General features: G+C 41.3%; 1 protein-coding gene across 4 annotated transcripts in view; it reads left to right on the forward strand.

Annotated features, from left to right (window-relative positions):
- The window catches only part of LOC116044484 (neural cell adhesion molecule 2), a 397,500-nt gene that overhangs the window by 301,304 nt on the left and 68,910 nt on the right, over positions 1 to 27,286 (forward strand). For all 4 annotated transcript variants that reach the window (XM_035998698.1, XM_031291726.2, XM_035998700.1 and 1 more), the window contains 4 exons: positions 3,301 to 3,375; positions 9,800 to 10,006; positions 15,868 to 16,011; positions 18,290 to 18,427. In XM_035998698.1, the coding sequence (XP_035854591.1) occupies positions 3,301 to 3,375; positions 9,800 to 10,006; positions 15,868 to 16,011; positions 18,290 to 18,427 (564 nt within the window). The remainder of the gene's footprint in view (positions 1 to 3,300; positions 3,376 to 9,799; positions 10,007 to 15,867; positions 16,012 to 18,289; positions 18,428 to 27,286) is intronic.

The following is a 27,286-nucleotide window of genomic DNA, read 5'->3' on the forward strand; positions in this document are numbered from 1 at the left end:
CTATTGCACTGGGTCCAGATGTTGCTAAATCATGTCATCAGGCCAGCGCAGTCAGCACTTCCTCCTCTATTGACCTTAAATTTGAGGAATGTAATGATTTTGGCATTGTTACAAGAAACATAAAACTGGTGAGTTTTACAGACTGACGGCAACGTTGGGCAACTTAAAATGGTTGCAAATTCACCGTATGCTTTTGCCAAACTGGACATGCAGAGATATTGCGCATATCAAAAATTCTTGTTGTCGATCACTGTTTATATAATATTTTGTATTATGTGTGTACTTTTAGTAGATGGGCATGTGCAATTTATGGATGAATGCATTTGTTTTTGTTTTACTGTGATTTTATACCGCAGACACTGTGATGTCCAAGGGAAATTTCCCACAGGGACAATAAAGTCTTTATCTTATAGTATAGTAAGAGTTGCGTTACTGTGGAAGCCCATTTCTGCCATTTTGATGAAAAAAAGAGATTTCTCATTATAATAAGAAACTTTCTCTATATACTAAGTCATTATTTCAAAATACTAAGTCATTATTTTAAGAAAGTCTCTCATAAAGACTGACAGGATACTTTTTTTTATCACAAGGCTAAGTTTTCAACTGTTTTTTTTCTTTTACTGGCAGAAATGGGCTTCCATTTGATTCTCACCACCAGGCTAATGTGAGTCCAATATTCACTCTCCTTTCAGCCTTTCTCCTAAGGGGAAAATCTCCACTATGTTCACCTTCCGTAGGTGGGTCGGTTTATCAGAGCATTTTGGTTGAAAACAGCTGCCTGTTGCCGCTGGAAATGATGCTGAACAATACAGTAAAGTTTTAGACCTTAAACCAAAACAATGATCCCAGTCAGTTACATGATTTGAATCAGCAACTTTCTGGTCAAAGTCATGCCTCTTCTGGTTGAGATTTAAAAATTGATGCTGGAATTATTCATGTCTCAACGTTGTTAGACGAGCTGGCAAGTCATGTATGGTATCGACTGTCTCAGACACACTACAAATGGCAATCAATGGTTTTGTCTGTTGTCTTATTTTCCTCGACTCCGACGCTTCTCCGAGGAGCTAATAATTGGAGCTGATAATTGCTACCATGCTCATAACATATTGACCCAAGCTCTGTAATAAGCAGGTGAACGCAGCTGAAAACATTCCATTTCTGAAAATGGATATAATTAGTATGTCTCTTTGTGTCCCCAGCAGGCGAGACAGCGTTGAATAAACAAATTCTCCTGTGTCATATTTCCAATCCATTCAGAATTCTCATTAAAATGCCAATGTATATTCGCTGCAGGGACTGTGGTGTAGCTTAGAAATGCCAACTGAACGGTTATATTTTCCAGGTTGAACTTACAGTAATTATATGATTCACAACAATGACTCCGGCAGCACAGAAAAAAAAAGCTCAGGTCCATTTTTCTTTTGCCTGCTGGCTTTTGTGAGGGACTTATTACGTGATCAATCACATACAGCTTTAACAGACCGCGATCAATTAATAATTGAAAACCGTTAACCTACTTGCAGCGTTGATAGGAATTTGCCTTAAGTCAGAGGCAGGCAGTGTGGAAGGGCACCGGGTTAAATAGACATGATTAATCAACCCCAGAGCAGTATTTGCATTAATGTGAACTACCACAGTATGTTTGTAGACAGTAGCTATTTCTCAGGTGCATACTACCTCTAAGCAGGTTTGGATTACATAGTGTGTTTGTATTAGAAAATGAGTGACAAAATGAAGTATTGTAAGTGTGCTGTTCGTGGACAGTACTGTCCCACAATGCATTGCACAAAGAGCTGCCTGCTAATTGCAGATGGTGGTGAAGCGGCTCCAGGAACACATCAAATATCTAAACTTTTTTTATTTTTTTAAACATTTAAATGACTCTAAATGAGCAGTGGTATTCCAAAGTAATGGAATTCCATTTCCTGCTCATACAAAATGGTAAAGTCCACTAATTTCAAGTATCCCCCCCCCCCCCCCCAAGAAGCCGCAGATGATAATTTCATCATTTCCTCAATTATTGACAGGCACCATTGTTAAGTTTCCAGCTTTGTAGATAGAAATAACATCCATTTGTATTATACAGCATGTGTGTGAATGCTGTATGTGTGTTTGATCCTCACTAGACTTGCAGCTGTAAGGGTAAAGAATGAGGACCACAGATATGACAGGCTCATCAAATATCTCGCTTCACTCAGTGTGCCGTAGCGAGACTCCCGCCGCGTTGAGAGGCTCTGGCCTAAAAATGACCCTCTCCCCTCTGAGTTGCCAATCATTACTCATCACATTAGACATTGCGATGCATTCTCAGCTCCAGCTTGCCGTGCTGCCATTCAAACACTCCCTTTTTTGTCTGATTCACTTTTGTTCTTTCACTCTCTTCTTCGCTACAAGTTTTCTCTTGCATTTCTTTCTCTTTCTCCTATACGAAAAAATTCATGTCAGGCAAGATCGAGCCACACTCTTATTCAGGAGCCCCCATTATGTGGCGTTACAGCGCTTATAGTGGCACTTACAATAGAGCAGCAGATTGTACCTTGACTCTGCAAGACTGCAAGGTTTTTGCCCATTTTTACTGTGTCATTAAGGTGGATGTCTTCCAGCTACATTTCCGCTTAGCTTTTTTTTTCTGTACGAGAGTGCGATAGGCTCTCAATTTGTTATCCAGGATGTAAAAGAACCTGACAAAACACAGAGAGGCAGTTATTTACTGTTCTCTGCTATTTCTCAGCTTCTTAAATTCCCGTCCCACAGTTGTTCACTGCATATATCATCGTCAAGAGTGATAACTGCAAATAGCATTACCAAGGAAAGGATTCCATTCATTGTGAAAGTGACTGACAAGCTTGTCATAAACAGCCATGTGCGTAATAGAAGGTATCAAGCAAATCAGTATTTTTCTAAGGAGAAATAGCTTCGCTGTTCTGTTGAACAGGAACTTTGAAAACAGTTAAAGTTTACATGAACATATACTGTATATATATTCTTTCCAGAAGCGGTAATGTGTCTTGTGCTCTCAATAGCTGTGGTTATTTTTAAGGATATTTGCATGTAAGCCAAAATCCATATTATATGGTGACATATAATAGGGAATGGTCTTCAGATAGTTAAAAAAATATGACATAAGGAAGGAAATGAGCCACAATGACAAAGAAGCTGACACTTTTTGTCAAGTCATTTTGTATGATGTCTCTCCAGTCATAAAATGATGCGTTTTGTATTCTTAAGACTCTAACAACTAATCCATGTTCCTCTTTCTTTTTCTGTCTTTCCCCGTCCCTTCTTTGTTCTCTAATACAGCCGCACTACAAGTGTCCATATCCTTGAACAAAGTGGAGTTAAGTGTCGGAGAGTCCAAGTTCTTCATCTGCACAGGTACAGAAGCTACACACTGTTGTTTTGTGTGTGTGTGTGGGGGGGCAGGCCAGAGATGCAGCAGGGGGCCTTACATCACAGCTTGTGAAGTCTGTTCAAGTCTCTGGTTTGTATGACGGTGAACACAACCCAATCCATGCTGTCCATATGGTGAGTGTCTCTTTGACCCAACGGTGACTGAATCCACACAGGGACGCCCCCTCCCCTCTCATCCCTGCTCCTCATTGTCCTGTCTTAACGGCATATCAACACTTAGCCATAACCGTGAGCCGGTGCCAGTGGCTCGGCAGGGTGGAAACACACTCTGGCAGGCCCGGCCCGCCTCCTGCTGGCTGCCTCCTCTCTCCTGCCAACCCACTCAGCATGGAGGTAACAGCCAAGGGAGTAGAGACACGCTGCGAGGAGCACCGTGAGGGGGGGGTTGGAGGTCTAACGTGCGCTGAAAAAAAGACAGAATGGGAAGGGTAGATAGATTGAGGTGAATGGACTCAAACTGGCAGGAGTTGAAAGGCAATGGTAGACACTTTTATTGCGAGAGAGGTAAAACGACAGAACTGAGAAGAATGAAAAAAGGCTTTGAGGCAAAAGAGTGTTAAAGGTGGGAGATAAATAGCCACCAGCCACCTTCAAAAGTATGTGGGAGGAAGTGTCTGTGTCACTCTTTCTTTTGCCATTTTCCAACTTGGGCAGTTGCGCTTAGCCTGCTTTTCTTTTCGTTTGCCGGCAAGAATTGGCAGCTGTGAAAAAATGATGAACTCATTTCTTCCAAGAGAGCAAAACATTTCTGTCTTGAAAATTGTTCAAACTATCAGTTTAGGGTCAAAATTAGGTCAAAAGTAGGTCCTGGTATTAAAGCAGCCATATTATGCTCATTTTCAGGTTCATAATTGTATTTTAAGGTTGTACCAGAATAGGTTTACATGGTTTAATTTTCAAAAAACACCATATTTTTGTTGTACTGCACCGCTCTCTCTCACTGCTGCAGATCCTCTTTTCAGCTGGTCTCTGTTTTAGCTACAGAGTGAGACCTCTTTTCTTCTTCTTCTTCTGTACTATCTTTGATTGCACTTGCACATGCCCAGTAGCTCAGATGTAGATCATGTCAGCTAGCTAGCTCCATAGACAGTAAAAGAAAGGCTGTTTCTACAACTTCGGTCAGTTACAAGGCAGGATTAGCTGGGAGACTTCTAAATGAGGGCGCACATGTAAGTAGTTCTTTTGTAGATTATGGTGAACTTGTGTGTGTTGTAGCAGTGCTTTGCTCGTGAGAACGAGGTAGCATGCTAGCGTTAGCATGCAAACACTAACGCTACGAGCTAATGGTTGCGGTTAGCCTGCTCGTTTCGGCTTGTGACGTCACAAGCCGTGCCGATTTTGAACAGCTCACCCAGAGACTGAAGGCAGGACACATTCAGAAACCGTATCTCACTCTAAACAGCATGGATGGATTTTTTTCAACGTTTGTATGAGTGTGGAAGCACCAAAGACACCAAAGAACACCCCAAATCCCAGAAAAAGTGATTTTTTCATAATATGGGCACTTTAAGTTTCTCTTTTTCTGTATCATCCTTGTCTTCTCCCAAATCTTTTTACTTTAAACTACCTAAACTAACAAAAATACCTTTTCACTTTCCTTTAAAGCCCCTTAAATTGTAGTTTTCATCTATACCCTTAAATATTCATCATTAAATATGCAACGATCAAAGTTAAAGTTTGAAAGACATCTGTGGGTATTATTTAGTAAGAGTTTAACGGACAGCTCAGCTCATCTGGTGTGTGGGTGTGATTTGATCAGACTAAAACACAAATACAGAAATGACTGAAATAAAACTTAAAATAAATGGCAAAAATAAATAACGGTGTTCACGTCGTCACTCGTAATAAGAAGCTGATTGAGAAAATGTTAAAATAGATCTTGCAAGTCTCTGGAACTCAGGCAGATGAACACCATTATTTAAAAGATACCTTCCCTCATTTGGTATTTTTTCCCCCTGGTTTATTAATTAGCATTACTGTAGAACAGTCCAGTATAACAACTTACAACAGGTACATGTTTCCCTGTTAACCCAACCCCAGGCATCAAGCTGAAAAACAGTAAATACAGGCATTCGACTTAACTCCTCTGCACACACAGACATATATTCACCCACAAATGACATTGACCAAAGGTTGAGAATGGAAGCTACAAACAAAAAATAAATAAATAGATTAAATAGAACAGACAGTCCTCATTTGATGTTTAGATGATGTAGGTAACGTCTACTGTGTAACACCATGTGCACAACTTGCTCCGCTATTTTGGTGGACCGTTATTTTGTTGGTGACAAGCTGTCAAACCTGCAGATTTATTACACAGACTTAAGTTCCTGGATGGTATCTGATACAATATGCCCCTACCAACATAGCCCCTTACATTTTATTAACGCGCAGGTGTCACACATCTGTCTAAAGTCTCCCATTGGCACTCAAGATCATCTTCGCTCTCATTAAACCATTCAGTGACCCCCTTGCTCGCTGTATGGAAGCATCTCCATTTCTTAGCTTTCTCCAGTGAAACTTGGAGTTTGTGTTACTGTCTGTATATTACTGAATAGAACATGCAGTAAATAGAAATCTTTAGTCATTACTGTACATTCATGGAATTGTGTTTCCTTCAAAACCTATAGCAGGGGCTTCTTAATGTTTTTTAGGCCAAGGACCCCTTAACTGAAAGAGAGATGGAGCAGGGACCCCCTACTACATATATTGTATAAAATGGTGCATATTGAACTGTGCCTACGATAACATGTAGGGTGGCCTAAAGCCTTTAGACATACTTTTTTGCATATAATACTTTTTAACTATTAAAATAGCCTAATAATTGTTGGCATGATTTTATGAATCATGCCAACAATGTATTGTTAAACATACATGTGGCACAATCAATCCTTAGGATTAACTGTATCTGTGGATGGCTACCTTAGTGACTACCTTACCTATAGGCCAGTAAGCAGTGGAGATTTATATTTGCTAATAATATGTTGAATTCATATTAAGACTTTTTAATTTTTCTAAACTTTCAGAAATTAACAATAATTTGGAGCCCCCCCTGCATCGACTCTGAGGACCCCCTAGGGGTCCCAGACCCCCTGTTGAAGATCCCTGACCTATAGTAAAACTCTTCAGTACATAGTCTTTAAAATCACCAGGTAAACAACTAAAGCACTTTGCGACAATTGCCACCAATCACATCATTATAAAAGTAGTTATCCTCAAGGACTCATCTTTTAAAATGCTCAATTAGACCTTTTGTCAGGAAACAAACAAACCACAGAGAGAATGTGTCTCCTGTCAGGGTTAAATGAAGCTGAGCTCATGGTGTGACAAATAAGGAGGTGAATAAACTGGCCTTTAGGTGTGTGTTTAACCTCCCCTATGACTGAGGTGGCAGAGAGCCAGAACAAGTGTTGGCTGCAAAATAAAACCAAGGAGGCTACAAAGGCAGCCTCGCTGGTCAAACGGAATCTAACGGCTATTATGTTTCCATGTGGTTTTCTTCAGATATGTCTAACTAGAGCAGCTCAGGTCACATCGCTTGTTCCAGTACATCCACGTCCATCCGTTGGCCAGACATTACAGAGCAGACGGCGATGGAGGGAGAGAGAGAGATAAATATGTAACCCATAATTTTGACATCGAGCTACACACATACATGCTGACCAGTGTGAGTCCTTCCCTGCTCAGCTCTTGTTTTCTGCTCTGCTATCTACTTCCCCGGAGACCTGAATCAATTACTACCATGGCTCCAGTGCCAGCCACCGTGGGGACGTGGGAGTGTTTCGGCTTGCGCTCTACTAATTCTGGCGCCAAGGGGCACGTCTAGTCAATATTCTGCCTTGTGCAGGAGGCTTAGATCGCTTCAATATTTCAGTTGCTTTATGTTGCTTCCTCACTGCTAAGGAGGATCATAAACATTCTGAAACACGTCTGAAATACCTTTAACATACAAAGCTTTAAAGTTTTATATCCACGTGCAGTTTAAAATCAAGCCGAAAACAGAGTGGAGCTGTCGCTTTCATCAGCAGTTATCGGAAGCCGGCGATCAGTCGGCGCGCTGCCGTTTAGACATGTCGCGAGCACGTTGAAAAAAATCACCATTGTCTTTCCACTTTACCTTCAAAAGGACTAAGTCGTTGAGCGTTCTCTCTCGCCAAGAATCAGTAATAATGCCAGAGCTTATGCAGATTTCAAGAGCGGTTTGACATAAATTTCCACCAGCTATTTATACAGTTGTAAGGACACAAACACACAGGGAGGCAGGGCTGAGCGTGAAACACTGGGCAGCACCCTACACACTCCTGTCTTCTCAGGTCTTCTGTGAGGCAAATGGCCTGTCGCCGCGCTAGCTATATCAACTTTTAACATATTTAGCTGTCTCTGCTGTCAACAGACTGTAAAATGGTAAGAGGTGATAACGCCCTAATGCTAACAGGTATAAAGAGGCACCTGAAGCGATGCTAGACACTTATCTGTTCCTCACAAGTACCCACATGCACCACGAGGCTCCAGTGGGAGGCCATGTGTGAAGGAAAGCAGAGCAATGAGGAGAATATCTTATACTGTAATATGATTTCAGCAGTGCTCGCGTCTGATTGCCTCATCAGATTTTGTTGGTTTTGAAACTAAAGAGTGGCAGACACACATGCCAAGGATGTGATGCTCATGGCGGTTGGAAACATTGCGATGATGATCAGTGTTAGCATGCTGGGGTTTAAGTGGGAGCCTGCATGTTTTTGTGTGATGCAAAGTGCAGGCATCAAGAGGGTAAATCAGCCAATTTATCATCATTTACGATTATGTACTGGTGCATCAAACTGAGATATTATTATTAATATTATAAGCAATTTACATAACCGTACATGCTGGACAAATTAGTTTAGACCAAAATCCTTTTCCTACATCCTCGCTGTTACCCCTGGGAGCTCTTGAAATGAACCATCACAACCCTCTAAAGCTGGCTGCCGACCAGCTGCAGGTTAAAAGCTTTGCTCAAGGGCATCTTGCTGATAGTTACTGAAGGGGAAAGAGAGCATTCAAACAGCCTACTTGCTGCTCTCTCTCTATCTCTCTCTGGGGTTATCGCTTGGCGCTGGCTTCTACCATTTTCCCAACACAACACGTTTGTCACGAAGCATTCATTAATTTTATTTTCTGCTCTTGGTTCTTTTTTTTCCTCATTTAAATCCAGAGACATGTCTGTAACGGGCTGGACAAGCCTCTGTCCATCTCCTCTCTTGTTCAAGGCTCTGGCTGATTGATGGGCCAAGTAATGACCCTCCACTGTGACACTTTTATTTGCAGAATTTACAGGCAAAGGGCACCTGCTGCTTACAGATGGCCATATCATCTCCTCACAGTAGCCTGCAGTTCATGTTTCACAGGCTACATATGGACGCCACTTTAATCAGGGTTCAAGTTAGCTTTTGATCAGGGCTGCCATTTGTTTCTGTCCTTAGTGTCTGTGTTTCTATACGTGCATAATCTTGGAAATGAGAATGGAATTTACAGCCTACATATGTTCCTACTCCTTTACAGACTTATAAAATATGTAAATCCAAGATTATGACATAATCATATAATTTCAGGCCGTCTGTTCCCTCGACAAGTTCTAACAACAACGTTGGATGGTCCTCAGCTGTTCAGCAGACCGCGGAGCAGCAATGCTATAGTAATGTATATGTAAAACCCTTTATGAAATTCACCAGGAAAATACTGAACATGTTCATTGGCAGCACTGTATGTACCTCATACTCAGCTTTTTTAAGAATCTGATAAAATCCAAAAGATTCTAGAAATCCTTCCACAACTTAAGTCTGATTCAATCCTATCTAGTCAGTTAGACAAGAATGAATCACTTACAATGGGATAACCTGTCATCTTAGTGATTTGGCTATCTGATCCAGACTCCAATAAAGTATTTGAAGTGGTACATTATGCTCATCAGCTGCTTACACAAGGCAGAAAAACCAACCAGCTGTTATCAAACTGTGTTGTCTTTCCAGAACGACTGCAGGATGTGCATCTTTCAGGCTGACTCACTTCACGCAGAGAGATGTTGAGTTAATGTCAGTCATAGGCAATTCAATTTTTTCACAAATAATCTTGGGACTGGAAGGTAACAGGTTCCACTTATTGGACCAATTTGGAAAATGCATAAAGCTGCTGGAAGTCAACAAAAGTCAACTTGTTGCAAGGGAAATGATAAATATCTTCAGGCATTTTAATGTTGTGAATAGATCCCAAGTGTGAGTGGGAGTGAGCGTGTCTCTTTCCTAAGCAGTGAACATAAAAAGGACAACTGGATGTTGATGCCTGCTAAAAGACAGTAAAATGAACTCATCATAATCACTTTATTTTCTCTCTCTTTCTCTGACCTTGCTCCTAGCTATTGGCGAGCCAGTGAGGCTGGAGTGGTACAACCCCCAGGGCGAGCGCATCGTGCCTTCCAAGCGGATGGCGCTCCACACAGAGACATCACGATCCAGGCTCATCATTTACAACGCCATCATCGAGGACGCGGGTATCTACCGCTGCCAGGCCACCGACGCCACCGGTCACACTGAGGAGGCCTCGGTCGTGCTGGAGATCTACCGTAAGATTGACAGATCACGTGCACTCACATACACATTTCCCTGCAGATGCTCTGTGTTTGGCTCCTGAGGAGATTTATACATGAAGACATGAAGAGAATAAACCTCTCACATTAGTGTTTAATCACAAGGGTAGCCAGCCTATTCATATTCTGAGCCTCACCACACCCAGAAGCTGTGAGAAGATTTAGCTCTATCTGTGTGCATGTGCATTTTAGGACTATGTGTACCTCTGACTTTGTGTGTGAGCTCTTGTGAGAGTGTGTGTTCCCCTCGTTCTTGTGATCAAAGTGTAATGACAGCTACTAATGCCATGGGACTCCGATCCTGCCAGGCATAATGAGGGATATGGCACTAAGGCTAACCTGCCTTGCTGACCCATCACTATTTCCTGGGAAAAACTTAATGTTACAAGGTGGGGCTGGCTCAGTAGTTACAGTGACTGTCCCATTGCAGGTTCCATCCTCATTTGTCCTGTTACAGTGTCCTTGAGCAAATTATCCAACTTAACCCCTGCCAGCTCATTCCTGTGATTTGCTGAGCATAAGAAAATTCTGGGAATTTTGGGCTTTTAGGAACCTATGGGGACTTAGACTGCACATCTAAAACAACTAACACATGGTGGGTATTTCAAAGGCTGATTTAAGTATCCAAGATATTAAATTTGACTGATTTCAGGTCAAGGAAAAATAAAAAATGAAAGGATTGGGTTTTGCTCTGGCAGATTATTGCTTCTGACAGCATAGAGAACATTTTGACACAGCTATTAGAGGTCCATATTTAGTAATACCATTTACAGAACGTACAATTAAACCGCTCACTGAATAAATAAAATATAAATAAATAAATCACCCCAAAGATTTTTGACTTTTTTGACTTTATATTGGGTGTCTTGTGAAAACTTGTGGACTTTGACTTCAAGATAGACTGCTGGCTAATTTCTTTTTTGTGCTCTTTAGTGATCCTTTACTTACAAACTCAGCACAGTTTCACTGACAGTGAAAGCACTAATATTTGGGTTCCTTGTGGTCAGCAATTGCCTCTCTGACAGATCAAGGCAGCCCATGTCAAGTTAGCCCTGCACAGCCCAGTACTTTAAATGTGGTTTTAGAGATTTGTTTTGGGGAAAAGCTTGACAAAATTGTGTTGAAAAGTTTAACTTTAGGATTAAAAAATCCTAGAATCCTTGCAAATGTACCCTTTACATTTCCCCAAATTTATAAAAACCTTCTGTTCACAGGTAGCACAGTGACAGGAAAAGTCTTTCCCAGCTCAGCTCGTGTTCCGTTATAAGGCATGCAAAAATGCACATGCACACGGTTACATAAGAACCAAGTGAATTCTGAGAATGTGAATAACCCAAATACCCAGATACACCGGGACTTTGATCTGGAGTTTCGAGTTTAATTGGAGAAAACGTCATGGTACAGGGATTTGATTTCAGGAGACACACACAGATTTATATGTGCACACACTCTTAAAATCATCACCTGTTGGGTGGTTGCCTTTTTCATCCCCTCCCAGCGAACCATTAGGGGAGACATCACAACCTCAATCACACCTGCCACCACTCCGCCTCGCCTCATTCACCACATAACCAGCTCCCTAAAACTATTGTTTCCATGGCAACCAGGCGTCACTCACTCTGGCCCTCGGTATAGATTGCATGAGCAGAATGTGGATGAAAACCTGCCTAATGCTCCAGCCAGCCATCCTGCCAGCGCACAGCCGGGCCAGGCGAGGGCTCCTCAGGCCCGCAGTGCATGGGCCAGCATGCTACATCATGTTGTACATGAAAATGATGACATGTGGGAGGGAAAGTGTTGACATCCTCTCAGTAGTTGCTGATATATCCATGTTGGTGTGTTATAATCATGCTACATGGAGGGGTAGATCAGTTTTGGATCCAAAACGGGTGCCTGGACTTGGGTTAACCTCATACTAGTCTCGCATTGCCAGACCTTCCGCCACAGCGCTGCGGAGGAGGGTCTGGCTAGTTCACACAGCATTCCTGGATAGGAGAAAAATGTGCTCTGGTTTATTGGCATTTCTTTAAATCAATCACAATCATCTTGGGCGGCGCTAACCGGACGCAGCAACAGTGCCTCTGCAAAATAGACTCGGGAAGGAACTTGTTTTGGTGAAATATATGCACATAGGAAGGCAAGCCCTGAAATGAAAATGGCTGTCGAGTGTGTGATAAGAATTTTACTAAATAAAATCATGAATATACTAATTTGATTGTCGGTTCTAGCTCAGAGGATGTTTCCCGAATCAACCGGAGTTTAGAATGCCAACACAAAGAAAGCCGAAGGTGAGTGACACCCGGCAGAAAATGAGGGACATCTGGCGGAACTATCCAGTAAATTAAATGTCGTCAATATAGACTATTTTCATACCAACATAATAAAAGCTGCTTGCTGGCTTGAGACATGGCTTTTTGGATAGCAATGTCAGTTTGTTGGTCCACCACTTTGGTCCTGACTAAAATATCTCAACAACGTTAGATGGATTGCCGTGAAAGTTTACAGACATTCACGGTCCCCGGAGGATGAATCCCACTGACCTTGGTGAAATATCACGGCAACTACTGGATGGATTGCCATGAAATTTGATGCAGACATTTAGGGTCACTAGAGGATGAGGCCTAAATATTTTGGTGATCCCCTGACCCCTAGCGCCACCATGAGGCTCACATTTGTGGCTTTTGAGTCAAATGTCTCTATGACAATTGGGTAGATTGGTATGACATTTTTCATAGACAGTTTCCCTCATGATGAATTTTGATAACTTTGGTGTTTAGTTAACTTTTCATCTCGCTTTATGTTAGCATTATTATTGTGAACATGTTGCATTTAGCATACAGATTTAGAGAGCTTTAAGCATGGCTGTTGTCAACTCTTAGTCTTATTCTTTAATAAAACTATCGCTGACCCACACAGAAGATGACATTTTTATTTTATAATTAGTTTTCGCTAAAAGTTCACTGTTAGCAAAATACGAAAATTGCTTTTAATTAACTGCAGCCGTTTGCTGCCTTTGGAGCCATTCAAGGTGACACGATACTCAATAAAGAAAGCCAGTACAATGCCGGCGCCGACTCCTTTCAATTCCTCTTAGTTTATTAATGGACAAAGCGATAATGCTGCAAAGCCCATTTTCCTAAACCAGCAAAATTGGCCAGTAAAGACAGAAAAAAAACTGCTTCCCAGTTGAGAGAGGTCCAGGGAAATTGTCTCGTCAACATTTCAGACACTTATCCTCGCAGCAAAGTGTAGACGATCGACGGAAGAGAAACTCCGGAGTACTGAGTATATTCTCAATTCTCCAGTGTCAAGTGTGCAGTAGAGGGTTACTTTAGAGAGGATGTTTCCCTTACTGATTCTCTTGTCGAGCAGTGCGACAACAAAAGAGAAAGAAAAGGATACAAAGAGAAGTGACATCAGATGTGTTGAAACCTGAGAGAGAGACGGAGGGGGTGAGAGAGAGCCACAGATTTTGAAAATAAAAAGAATACAAGAAGGAGAATTGATAAGAAACAACAGAGTGAATGACAAAAGCATGCAGTGGCATCCTTGAAGTTAATGAAGACACTGAGATGCCGGGCACGTTCGCAGGCAGAGGGTGCAGTCGGGTAGAGAAAGCTCATTTTAGGGAGCAGTCTGGCATAAATCACACGGCAAAATGCTAATGTTGAAGCCTCGCTAACGGAAGAAACTGATAGAGGAGCTGTCCTTGATTTATTCACACCTTCAAAATACAGCACGTAGATGATAGCAGGTGGTAGCAGCGCTAGCGGTGACAGCCCCGCAGCACATCAAAGCCAACTATCTGAACGAGAGCTGGGTTCGAAGAAGGATCAGGTGCTGTTTGTGGAAAAGTGCTGGTCCAAGAACAGTGTCCCCATGAAAGCAATTTGTCAAAACACCAAATGTTTGTCAAGAGGGAGGACACAGCTTCAAACCGTCACAGAGTGGAGTCTATTATCGAAGCGTCCCTGAAAACAAGAAAGAGTGAATCAAAGGTTGCCTGTGTTCTTGTCTAATTCTGCAAACGGAGAGCTCTGCAGAAAAGCTCTGCTCATTGATTTTTTTTGTCATGGTTGGGATTGGCAGCAAGTATAACAGCCACCCTTCTGTCTGCTGTGCAGCGCTGTTTCATGAGAATCGCCTGTGTCCCAGAAAACTGTCAAATCCGGATTTAGCTTTTATTTTATTGGATATTTGTTTGTGAAGCCATACTTCCATTTTCAAGGCACACATTGTTTCTCATGTGCCTGATGCTAAATACTGTACACCTGAATTGCGTGGCATTACATCACATGACAGCTGTGCTTTATAATGGCGGTTCTACCTGCATGGTTCTGTGGATGGCTGAAGTTTGGTCGGTCCACCGCTCTGTAGTGGTGGGCGGATCGATCCAAATATTGATAATATCGATACCACCGTTGGTATCGATATTGATCAATACCAGGCTGGCTGTCTGTGTCTGTGTAAGTGCCGCTGCTTTCAATTGCCGCTCCTGTCACAGTGCAAAGCATGCACACTTTGCTCTTCCTCCCTCTTCTTGTGATTTGATGTTGTACCGTCACGTGACTCAGCGGCACCAGGCAAACAAGCAGCCAGGCCAGCAGCACACACACAAGCAGGACAGAGACAGAGCAGAAGAATGGCACAGAGGAAGAGGAGCCCTGTGTGGCTGTATTTTCAGGCCAAAAATTAAACAACGGCAAGCTGTGTAATTTGTAAAAAGGCTGTAAGATACAGTGTTAACACAACAAATTTATACAAGCATATCAAAATGTTGTCCTGGGTTTTAACTTATTAATAATCCAAAGGAAAAATCACATAACCACTTAAAGTTCATGAGAATTCATTCAGATTTAGCAATTTGATGATGCATCCACCTTAATTATTAAAAAGTATCAGTATTGTATCGGTATTGGCGATACTGGCCCCTGTATTTACTTGGTATCGAATCAGTACCAAATTTTGCAGTATCGCACACCACTACTGCTTTGGTCTAGACTGAAATATCTCCGAAACTATTGGATGGATTGCCATAAAATTTGGTTCAGACATTAATACCCCCTGTATGGATGAACAGCAGTAATTTGGTGATCCCTTAACTTTTCATTCAGTGCCATCATCAGGTCAAATTTAATTTTGTCCAAAACTCTGTATTATGACCTTGACTTTGTTTTTAGGGCTAATTAGCAAATATAAGAAGCTAACATGCTAAACTAAGATGGTGAACCTGTTAAACATTATCCTGCTAAACGGCAGCTTTTTAGCATTGCCACTGTAAGCATGTTAGCATCCTGATTTTAGCATTTAGCTCAAATCACTGCTAAGTGGCGTGGCAGTAGACTCTTAGACAGTAAATAAAATAGTTAATGTTAGGGGAAAGAAACATATTTATATGGCACAAAGACAAATGCCTTTAGGAAACCAATAATGTATTCCGTCCAGGGGAAGAAACATGCTGTCTTTCTCAGTTTCTTTTCTTTTGCAGGACTGTTCTTGGGCTTTTCAAGACAGCAATGTCGGTATGCTTTCAAATAGAGGCCATCCCAACACTTACCTCAATCAAAAAAAAAAAATAGCAAACTACCTGAAAAAGGCAAGCACTCAATTTACGGGATGAAACCCAGGGAATTGAAATGAAATTTATTTTAAAGCAACTTTTCCCACCCCCTAACCCCAGATTCTGTGTGAAAACAGTCATAGTTAACAGGACCGTAAAAAAACAGCAGATTTTTTTCTTACTTTCCTTTTGATGTTCAGACCTGCAATAAATTGCTCTGACTGCTCACAGAAGAAGAAGAAAACCTGTTCCATCTGCATCTTGTTTGATCTCTCAGAGAGGCTGACGTTTCGGGATGTTCAGTCACCGCAGGAGTTCCGCCACGGTGAGACGGCGGAGGTGGTCTGTGATGTCATTAGCTCTCCTGTGCCCGTGGTGGTGTGGTACTACCAGGACAAAGAGATCACTGAGGAGCACCACAGTAAGTTTTCATGACCATCTTTTGCAATTTTCTTGACTTTGCTGTTATTCTGCTGTTGTTTTCTATCTTTCACAAAACGTCACGGCCTAGTCAGCCTCATTAACAAGGCCCCAGACCCCCACTGACACTGGCTCTTATGTTATGTTTTAATAATGTTTGCCTATTTTGTTAACCTCCATTTCTTAATTAGATTAATTGGCTGTTTTTTTGATGACTTTAAGTAGGGCAACTATCAAAGTAAATTAAAGGTACCCTGTGGAGTTTTTAGAGCAATGTTTTTAAGAGTCCCTGTTTTGGGACAGAGGACCCACCTGCATGTCCACACACCGGTGACATAATACGCTGTTCCTCCGATGCTTTGTGTTGTGTTAACATGCCAAGAAATGTGTGCCAACAAAGGCAGTGAAGAAGAAGCAAACATGTAAGTTTCAAATTCTTCCGAAACCCTGGCTTTGTAAATGTTTTATGAGGAAGGAAATGCATTCAACGTGTTTATTGGGCATCACAGATTCAAAGAAACAATGTGTTTTAAATCTTCTTTTCTTTGTTTACTCCACATGGTACCTTTAAACCAAAAGGCCTGAATGGGAAACATTATTTAGAAAATGAATGGATAGGTGGAGTTTTGGGGGGGAATTACATTTTTATTTTATTTAGCTAATTAGTTGCTTTTAATGAATTCACTGAAAATGTGTAATAGTCAGCTTCTTAGTATGGACATGGAGGTTACATGAACAACAAATAGTCTGCTAGAATTCAAGTAGTTTGGGTTTTTTCTTTCACATCAGAGATGTGTGTTTTTATCCTTATCTGATGAAGCAGATTAGCTGAGTTTTTGAGTGTTTAAATCTAAATAAATAATACCCACAGTTTCTTTTTTAAGGTTGTTTATTCAGGTATGAATATGTAATGTTATCAAGAAAAATATATGATTAGAAATCAATCTTTAGGGGCTTTTAAAGAGTGACTTTTCCAGTATAATAACTAGTGTAAGTATCAAGTTTTGCATTATCAAACTGATTAACTGATCTTGATTATTCCAATAGTAGATTGTGATTGTAATAAAGGTTGCAAGTAAGCAGCAATCTCTAAAGGATTACATTTTGAATGTAAACCTGCCAAACACACTTCATTATTGAGAAGGAAAATGCTTAGGAGTCCCGATGTGCCCAATTCTCACTCTTATTGAAGAGACTTGCTAATGTGCCAAAAATACTGTTCTCGAGGAAATGATATTTCCTTCTTTTGTGTGGCTTCACAATAAGACAAGGATATCAAATTCTATAAATAGAAATCCCATCAGCCCTGGAGGAGGCGTATAACTTGGACAGAAACCGTGTTAACAAGCGACTGAAAAAATGGATTATAGAGCGGTTGTAATGTTGACATTCGAAGATGCTGCTTCCCATGAGATGCAATGCAAACCAGTGCCCGGCAGGTTTTGAAAAGAGCAATTTCGTTCAAATCGGTGTATTTATACTCAGTCTACGATAATTCTCAATTGCGTTGTCAGTCATATTCTGTCCCATTTGATCAAAAGCCGATCATTTTTTTTAAGTTCTTCCCTGTAATCCCACCGTTTTGCAAAAAAAAAAGACAGACAGAGGTAGAGATAGAGGACAGATTACCTTTCAGCAACGTTATGTTCTGCTTTAGAAGGAACCCTTAGACTTGGATTCATTATTTCCTCTTTCTTTCGCCCTGATTTACAACTCTCCACACCACTTCCCCATCCTCCATCTAGACAAAATGCACGTCTGAACACTGATTAGAAAGAGTGACCCCTTGAATCTGTCACATTTTTTAATTGAAATCCAAATCTTCAGTGCCACGATGATGATGATGAAACATGGAGAAGAAGTTTTTTTTTTCTTTTAATCATTTCACTCTAATTACGATGCATGGTTATAAATATCTTTGCTTGAGAGAAATGAGATAGAGGCCTCATCGCTCCTGGCCAATCTCACAGTGGCCACAATGGGAGGAAGTAGAGACTATTTGGAACTGTAATTGCGTGAGTGTTTATCTATGTGGACTTTATCAGGTAAATGTGCTGAAGTGAAGATTGACAGTCTAACTAGTGGAGATGGCAATTTTCTCCTGCTGTTTTCCTAACTTTTTCATCTCGCTTCTCTCTCTATCATACACTATTGTTCCTTTGTCGTTTCCTCTTCACTCTCTCTCTCTCTCTCCCCCCCCCATCTCTCTCTCTCCCCCTCTCTTTCTGTCTCGGCCTGGCTTTCTGTCTGTCCTCCTGTTCTGCGCCCGTGCTGTAAAGGCAGGTTCCAGGTGCTGGCAAACAACAACCTCCAGATCCAACAAGTGACCAAGGCTGACGAGGGCGTGTACCGCTGCGAGGCCAGCGTAGAGGCCCGTGGCGAGATCGATTTTGTGGATATTGCAATGGTAGTCAACGGTGAGTTACAGTTTGAGTCATTACTGTATAGGGTTGGGCATCGTTTTATTTTGATTCAATGGTGATTTACAGTTTTACCAGGCTTTTTCAATGTAAAAAAAAAAGCCACACTAGAGTGCTGCTTACCATGCTCCATGGCTGCAACACCACAAGCGCCTGGAAGTACAGTGGCCGATAAAAAAAAAAAAAAAAAACTTGCGCGTGTTAAATTTGGAACCAATGATCGGATCGGAACGATTCCAATAAAAAAAGCGATTTCATTGGAATCGTAATTTTTGAAACAATTCCAAGTTGGAACTGGCTCCCGATGCCCAATCCGATGACATGAGAACACCAGCTGTACAACTTAGACAGAGCAGTGCTTCAAAGGGAGACCCCAGCTATTTAAAATTATATGTCCATGATGGGTTTAAAAAGAATGAAATCAAAGCGGATTCAGGGGCTAAAATAATATAATTTATTAATTTATATTATTAAAAATAAATATTAATTTGTAGTCAACCAGCCCTTCATAAGCCTGAAATAACAGGGGAAATTGCAGAAACACAGATGAAGTAATGCGAAAAACTATGAAAACCAATCTTGATTTGGAAATTTGTTTACATCCCCTTCACGAGGCCTGTAACAAACTGTTTTGTAATACCCACAAGGAGCTCTCTGCAGGAAAATGTGTACTTTGACAGAGACTACTGGAGCGCCAAAATCCCAAAAGTCAATGTTTTCCTACAGAAAAACATTGTAAGTCTAAGCTTGGGATGTGTTTCATGGATGGATGTGTATGCTTGACCTACAGGTCTCTCAGCCTATTACATGTGTACTGTATATCTCACCTCAACTCTACCCTTTTTTTCTGGATTTCATGGCTACAGAAATTGTCGAATGTAATGTTCAAAATGTACAGTTCTTTCAGAAATTATGGATGATGATACAAATACTATTTCTTGGTTCTTGAAAGGTCATGAATATGTGCAGGAATGAAGTGCCAAAGAATGAATTGCTTAAAATGGCATAGAAGACTAAAGACTAAAACAGCTGCAGGATAGTTGTAGTTGTTAAGCATAATCCTCTTAGAGTGACATAGCCCAGTAAAAAAAATGTTTCAAGTCACCATTAGCATACACTCTATTGAATACGAACCCAAACCTCCAAACTCACTGAGAAGTAAAGGTATTCAGTACGGAGCTTTACAGGCAGCTATGCAGAACACAGACACGTTCCTCTTCACACAGTGTCAACAGATTAGCATGCATAAGGGATTGCATACACAAGTTTTCCTGTTACTGTTGCTGTTGTTCTCATAAATGAACACCACTCAAGCTGGATTTATGATTTTGCGGGGGCTCTATGCATAGCTTTTGCCGTAGCCTACATAAGTGGCCTGAAGTTTATACTTAGCATATAGCAGAGCAGGCATGTGTGTATGCTGGGGAGTGTGTGGTTAGCTTCGGAGCGAGTAGCGACTCTAGAGTCATAGTGAGAGAAACAAAGTGTCTCCCCTGTGCTTTCTTACCACAGTCGGAAAACTGTAACAGGAAAAGTTAACTCTCTCCTTGATTTCATGTTGTTTATGGAGAAGGAGAACCAGGAAATGAGTCGGGGGAAATGCAGTGCTACCAAGCCACGCACATGGGACCAATCACAGTTGTTGGAGTTCAATTTTTTGAGAGTTGCACGTCAGGTTACAGCATAGGGTCCGTATCTCTACGTACCCACGGCGTCGATTTAACGCAGAAGCATAAATTGGCCTTTAGTGGTTTCATTCTGAAGCCTGCAAGGCATTCAGGTCTACAGATGCCCAAGGTTAAAAGTATAATAACAGGATCAGAGATCAGTGTCACATTAAGTTTGTATTAATTAGTAATATATTTGTCAGAGAATCTATATTTTCTTGCTTTTGTGTTACTTGAAATAAAAATGCATCCAGTATAATAGCCCAATGATGCAAGGAGTGTGTTGATGATCACTTAGGTGTTGTTGAGCCTGTTACTAGACTTCTATTAAATGTAGCTGACAGTTGGCAGAGCTTGTTTGCAGAGTTTTGATCATCTGCAGAGTCAAGGCACTGATTCGGAGACAGCATCTGCTGGTGTGCAGGAACCGAGCTGGAAATTTAGGTTGAATACGCAGACCCTCAGTTGAAGTTTTAGAACAGAGGTGTCAGCTTTGACAGATTCAGCTCCACTGACTCGGATAAGTTCATCATTAGCACACTTATCGCAAGTCTGCTCTTTCTGCTTGCATTGGCGTTATTCTCTTGAAATCTTTTTGTTCTTTAGTGTGATCGAAAATTTCAATTAGCGACGTCTTTGGGCTCTGTGGGCCAAAAATCGAAGGATGTCATTTTCATTTTCTCATTTGTCCTCATTTACAGCGAGTCACCTGAGACTGCTGAGGTGATTGAAATGTGATTCCACTCAGGCCACAAGCGTCGTGTAACGGTTGAACAGTTGCAATATTGTCTCTGCCTATGTAATTCTCTCCTGCCTAATGTAATAGCAGAGTGGCCCGCCCCCCAAAAACTATGAATTGCATTCAATTTAGCACACCACTTACCTCACTTCTGAGGAAGATCCAATAAGCCTGCTCAATGAGGCACGGCCTATTATTGCAGCGACACGACACTTGCCATGTGGTGCTGAGACAGGACAGTCTGCGCAGGGCTTTGCTCAGCGTCCTGAAATGAGCACACTCTCTGAGGGGGAGACACTTTGAAGTGAACTTCACATTCAGCTGATCCCTAAAGACTCTCATTTAGTGAGTTGAACCTGAAGAAGAGAAAATCTGATTCATAGAAACTCCATTTTGGTACCACCTGCCTAAGGGATATCCTTTTTTGTTTTGTTTTAGCTTAGCTGAGCATTCAAATTGTTCTCTTAAAGCGCTCCTTTCAAATGTATCTCATACGTTTTACTTAAAGCTGCTATAAGAATTTTTATTATATATCAACAATTCTTCAAATAACTGTAATATGAAAGGGATCACTCATTGTGATAAATCCACACACAATTATATCAGTTCCCCTCAGTGTTACAGAGTGTTTTAGTGTCTTGCAGCTCATTGTTTATGACCGGCAACATTTTGGTTCACTATCATAGCTCTCATTTGCATCCAGACATTTTATTTCAGCAAAAAAAGGCTGATAACCCTGTTGTACACTACCTTCCCAGCACCAAAGAGCAGACAAAGTTAGCAACCAGTAAGTAAACATAGTAAAGCATTAAAGTGGTAAGTTTGTGGAGACCGATGCATTCATTAGGTCGCTTGAAACACACCTCCGAATGAATGCTAATATCACTGTGTCGGCTTGATGTGCAACTAGACCATTAGCTTGTTATACTGCCCCCAAGTGGTCAAAAAAATCTATCATTGCAGGTTGAATTTTTCTTTCTTTGGAGTACTTTTATCAGCTTTCTTACAACCAAAGTTTGCCGTCCTGCAATATCAAGCAGGCCTTTGCTCCGAGGTGTCATTTGATGGTCCAGAGTAACTTTAACCAGCTAGAGCTTGCCTGAAGGTAACACAGACTGTTATGGGGCAGGTAAAATGAGCTTGCATACAGGTGTTTGCTTGTTATACAACAGCAGCCCTTTTCAGTCTCAGGAGTCTACAGAGTCCCCAAGGAGTTGTTTTCCATGCAGCAAGGCATGTGATGTTCAGGAAAGCTATGTTGCACCTTCTTTATGCTGTTGCCTATAGCCTCACCAATGCAGATCATCCCTGCCCTGAAGCTAGACATGTTAATCACTTCTTATTCTGAAGAACTATTTTTGTAGCTGCTGAAACAGGTAAGAATGCTGTTCCACTCTCTATATCTGTTTATGTATGGGGCATGTCACTTGGATAATTCAGTAGGATTATTTCCCTTCAGTGGGTTGCGATTGTGAGGGCAAGGTTGAGCAAGAATAGTTGTATTACTGGAGCTAAATATTTCCAAAAGGAACAGGAAGCTAGCAGGGTTACCAGAGAATATACTGTATCGACAACAACCTGGACTGGTCGAACAACACAGAGGCCCTGAACACAAGCAGAGTAGATTGCTAGGAGGCTCAGGTACTGTATATCAATGAGTGCAACAGACTACGCTACATGTTTTATCAATCAGCTACAGATGGTGAAGTGTTCTGTATTGTGGGGCCTGGGGATATACCAGTGATGTAAGATGAACAGACGGAGAAAAAAAATAGCCCCTGAAGAATAAAGAAGAAAGGATGAGGACTAAACCGATGCAGCAACAGGGCATCTTCAGGCTCCACCTCATCTCCTGAGGTCCAACATTGAGCACTTCTAGCTCTCTTTTGTGACAGAGTCAGGATGGACATTGGTCCTTGTCCATAAGGAACCAGTGACAGCCAACAGAAAGGAAGCTGAACAAATTTACCGTTACTCTTCTTATCCTGCCATTTCCTTTTTTCTTACTATTTGCTGCTTCAGTAGTTTTAGGTTATCTGGCTTGTGACCTATTAGAATAAAGCCGTGTGTACTTGTGACCTATGTGTTGGTCGCCTTATTAAAAGTGCTGACCAGCACACTTTCCCTAAATTTAAATCCATTCCAAATGCATGAATGTAAAATGTTGTACACAGAGCTTGCAAGCAAGAGTTACATTTACGTAACAGATACCTATAGCTATGAAGCCTATGAAAAGAACTTAAAAAGCCCTCAGGTCAGCCTTAGAGCACTTACCAACTTTATTTTAAGGACTCAATTAGCAGACGAGTCTGAATGACGCTGTAAAGGAAAAGTGTGAAAAGTTTTCCGCTCTGTGTGAAACCTGCATGAAAGGTCTCGTACTTTCCAATGATTAGATATTCAGCCTCTCGTAAAGCACAACTGAGTTTGTTCACCACCTCTGTGCGTTACAGAGTTATATTTATCTTGTAGCAACGATACAGTATGTCATGTTGTTCTTTTGACACGGCATGTCAGGAGAATGTCAGTTCTGACTTCTTCAGCAGTGTGTTAACAGACGTTGCTTTAACCAGTCATGCAGAACAATTTTTGTCAGAGAGCAGGGCTGAAATAGCGTACTGTATATAAACCCCCCCCCCCCCCCCCCCCTTGTGAAGTTATAAATATTCATGGGTCAGTTGATGAGTGTGTTTCTTGCCCATAAGCATGTAGCGAATGAAGCTCCGCTGACCCGCTGCAGCTCCTAGTCTCCAGTGTGTTATCAAAGCCGACCATAGCTGAGGATGATGGCGTTTCAGGGAAGAGGGCCCCCCACTGAATGGTTAATCAACCTGAGGGCAAAACAGGCTCAGTGTCTAGAAGTATGCAGAACACTTCAGGATGTGACCAAAAGTTATCATAGAGGAGTTGTGTAGGCCTTTTATCCACAGTACATAAACCCAATGCAGAGGAATAATCTCAACAACAAGGTCTCAAGTGATTTTCAATTTTTGGAACTGTACTGAAAAGTGGACATAATTATGTAATTTACATAAATAACATGAAATGTGGCTCTCTGTATGCTGTCAATAGGCTTTTAGAATTACAGGGCAGTATCAAATAGTCTGGGTTCCCTGCTCTCCATCTCTGTGACACTGTTCACTTTATCATGGGCATATTTGTCCTTCTTGTCATGACATGCAGTGATTTTTCATCCCTGCACTTTGAAGGGAATCCCAGGAAATGAGACACATTATAGGCAGACAAAACACATTTTTCATCCCCAGTGTGGTATCCACATCAGATAGAGTCATACATGGCACACAGCCTGGCTTACCTAAAGGAATTGTTAGTCATTTTTGGTAAAAAAAAAAAAAAAAGTTTACTTGCTTTCTAGAATAGAGTTAGAGAGAATGATACCGCTCTTATACAAGTCTGGTCAGTGTAAGGCTACAGTCAGACAGCAGCAGTTCATCTTAGCTTAGTATAAAGACTGGAAATAACGGTAGAACTGCTTACCTCGCTCACTTATTAACAATTTATATCTCACTAGTTTATTTTGTAAAAAAAACAAGAACAGTGCCGGACTATTTCTTGACCAAGATATAGTCTATCCCATAAAATGATGTTTTTTGTACAAATTAAAGAAACATGGTTTTAATTAAGCTTTGGACCGAGCCAGGAAAGCTGTTTTCCCCCATTTTCAGTCTTCATGCTAAGCTAACCGGCTGGTGGTACCACCTACTTACAGTAGTTGCCAAACAGACAAGACTGGTATCTTCTTATCTACCTCTCAGCATGAAAACAAGTATGTGTATTTCACAAAATGTCAAATTCCAGGGGCCCGTTTCACAAAGCAGGTTTAGTGAAAACTCTGAGTTTGTTAACCCTGAGATGAGGGAAACTCTGGGTTTTCTGTTTCAGAAAGGGAGATAACTTAACCTCAGAGTCAGTTACTATGGTAACTGAGCCTGTGAACCTAACCTGAGGCCTGTACTACGAAGCGAGATTTGGCGTTAACGAGCTAACTTCAGGTTCAACCCAGGGTTTTCTGTACTACGAAGGTGGATCACTTATGATCGGATTCAATCGCCGTGGTAACTTATGCTGAACACCTAACCTGGTTGGGAGCAGGTTATGTTGGAGATTAGAGATCAACCGGTGTAAAAGCACCGCCTACTGACCAATCAATACTCGACTGATAACGGCGTCACCGTTCTTAGAAGATCAGCTGGAGCTCGGTGGGCAGAGAGAGAGAGAGAGAGAGAGAGAGAGAGAGAGAGAGAGAGAGGTGCGCTCATAAAAGTTAAAATATTTAGAGACCGACAACCCCGTTAACATTCCCTGATGGGTATCTTTATGAAAGATATAGATTTGAAGCGGAGGGAATTACATATAGGCTATTTGTCGGCTTCTTCAGCCGTGTGTTGCCAATACGCACATCGGTTAGAATTGTGTTTTGATATTTTTTTATTTTCTCTCACAGCTTACCACTGCTGGGGTTGCAACTGAAATAAAAGGCTAAAGCAACCACAGTTCATGGAAAACAAAAGTGTAATTATGGTCAGATCTTGTGCCTGACTGATGGGGAAGTGACCAGTGTAAATGTAGGCAATTATAGTGGGTGTACTGTACTGTATATTGGCCAGAATCTGCCTTTAGGGGAGGAGGGGGGCATATCATAGCGGGGGGGCCTGGGTGTCCTCCCCCAGGGAAGTTTTAAGCATCAACGACTTCATTTCCTGCATTCCGATACACTTTTATGCACCAATTTACGGTAAAAAGAAATACCTTAGAAAAAAGCACGGATGACAATTCAAAATTTATCAAAAATATAATTATGTTACGTGTCATTGGCCATTTTTAAGTGGGTATATAGACATCCTGGAGCTTACTATCACGTAGATTACAACAATGGAAGTGATATTGATCGGATAAGCGTTGTGATTTACGTAAAACAGCGTCGGCTTTTTATGCCAGCTTTCCTTCCTGCATTTTGCCTGTAAAACCGTGTCAGTGTTCTTCATATTTATGTAGAATTATAGTTTGCTCTTCTTATGTAAAATATGCGGCTCTGGTAGATGTTTGTGATTGGTCGTATTGTGCAAACACCGCCTCTTTTATGTGAACGCGCGCGCCGCTGGATTGGGAAACCCTGGGTTGATTGAACTAGTTGATAACCAGCGTCGTGATACAGGTTATGCGGGACCGCGGTTGTTAGGTTAGGTGAAGCCGGGTAACTGAAAGAAATCCAGGACATGTTGATCTTGATTCGTAGTACAGGCCTCTGGTCGGGAGCAGGTTTTCTTCAACAAACCTTGAGTTTCTCTCAGTCTCCTCCCTCACAGCCCTCTTTCATTTCCTCATTCATTCATTCAGTCTGTATCAGGTGCATTTTAGCAGTTTGTTATCGGCATGAATAAAAAAACAGGGTTGGTTGTTAGGCTGATTATAACATGTTTTTTTCTCAAACATGGCATTTCCTTTTGTCGACGATCCTGTTGATGAAAAAGCTTTATTACTTCACAAAGAGTTAAACATATATCGGGAGATGATAATAAGGCCCGACTAGATGTATTTTCATTTCCACATACAGTAACTACCTATTTAAGAAGTATCGTTTTTTTCTTCACGGTTGATCAGATATGTAGATACCTTATCCGTCCTCATATTACTAACATCCACCATCGTGGACATGCTTTTACGTCCCAGCAGATTCTTTGTGTCGCGTTATGTTTTCTTTACAACATTGGTGATGCGGAGCATATTAGTAAAACCACTGTATGCAGAGCATGTTGATGTTTCATGTTGAAAACTTTTTTAAACGTTTTATTGTTGCCTGGACACAAACCAGTAAGAGACATTAAAAAGAATTAAATGATTATGAATTATAGTTCTGTTAATAATGACATGGTGCTGCAGCCTCAGAATGGAATTAGTAGTAGCTTACTTTTTCGCCCGCAGTATTGCACCTAAATGAAATTATAGGTGTAATACCATTCCAGTTTTCACCAGTAGCTAATATTATAGGTTAGCTGTGATTAAATATGAAATTAATACACTGTCAATGCTTAAGCATTGACTCGAGCAGCAATTTTCTTCCACACCAATTCTCGCTATTTTGCAGCTGCAGCCGTGTTACTATTTTTAACAAAATATATATTCAAACTCGCTGTATGTGCGCATGAGTAGTTCCAGTTCCAGAGGGATAAAGTATGCAGACGATTTGTTTGTGGTTGTTGCCATGGTGAATCCTAGTATCATGGCTCCATTCATGCTGCCTCTTTATTGTGGTGGTGCACGCGCTTAACTCTGAGTGAACCTACTCTGAGTTGATTGAACCAACTCAAATCAGCGGTTCTGGAACTGAAAACTCAGTTTCACATCTCAGGGTAAATCAACTGAGATCAGGGTTAGACTCAGAGTTTGTTAAACCTCCGTCTTGAAACGGGCCCCTGTTTCAATTGAATC

This window comes from Sander lucioperca, chromosome 24 (genome assembly GCF_008315115.2).
Source record: "Sander lucioperca isolate FBNREF2018 chromosome 24, SLUC_FBN_1.2, whole genome shotgun sequence".
NCBI lineage: Eukaryota > Metazoa > Chordata > Actinopteri > Perciformes > Percidae > Sander > Sander lucioperca.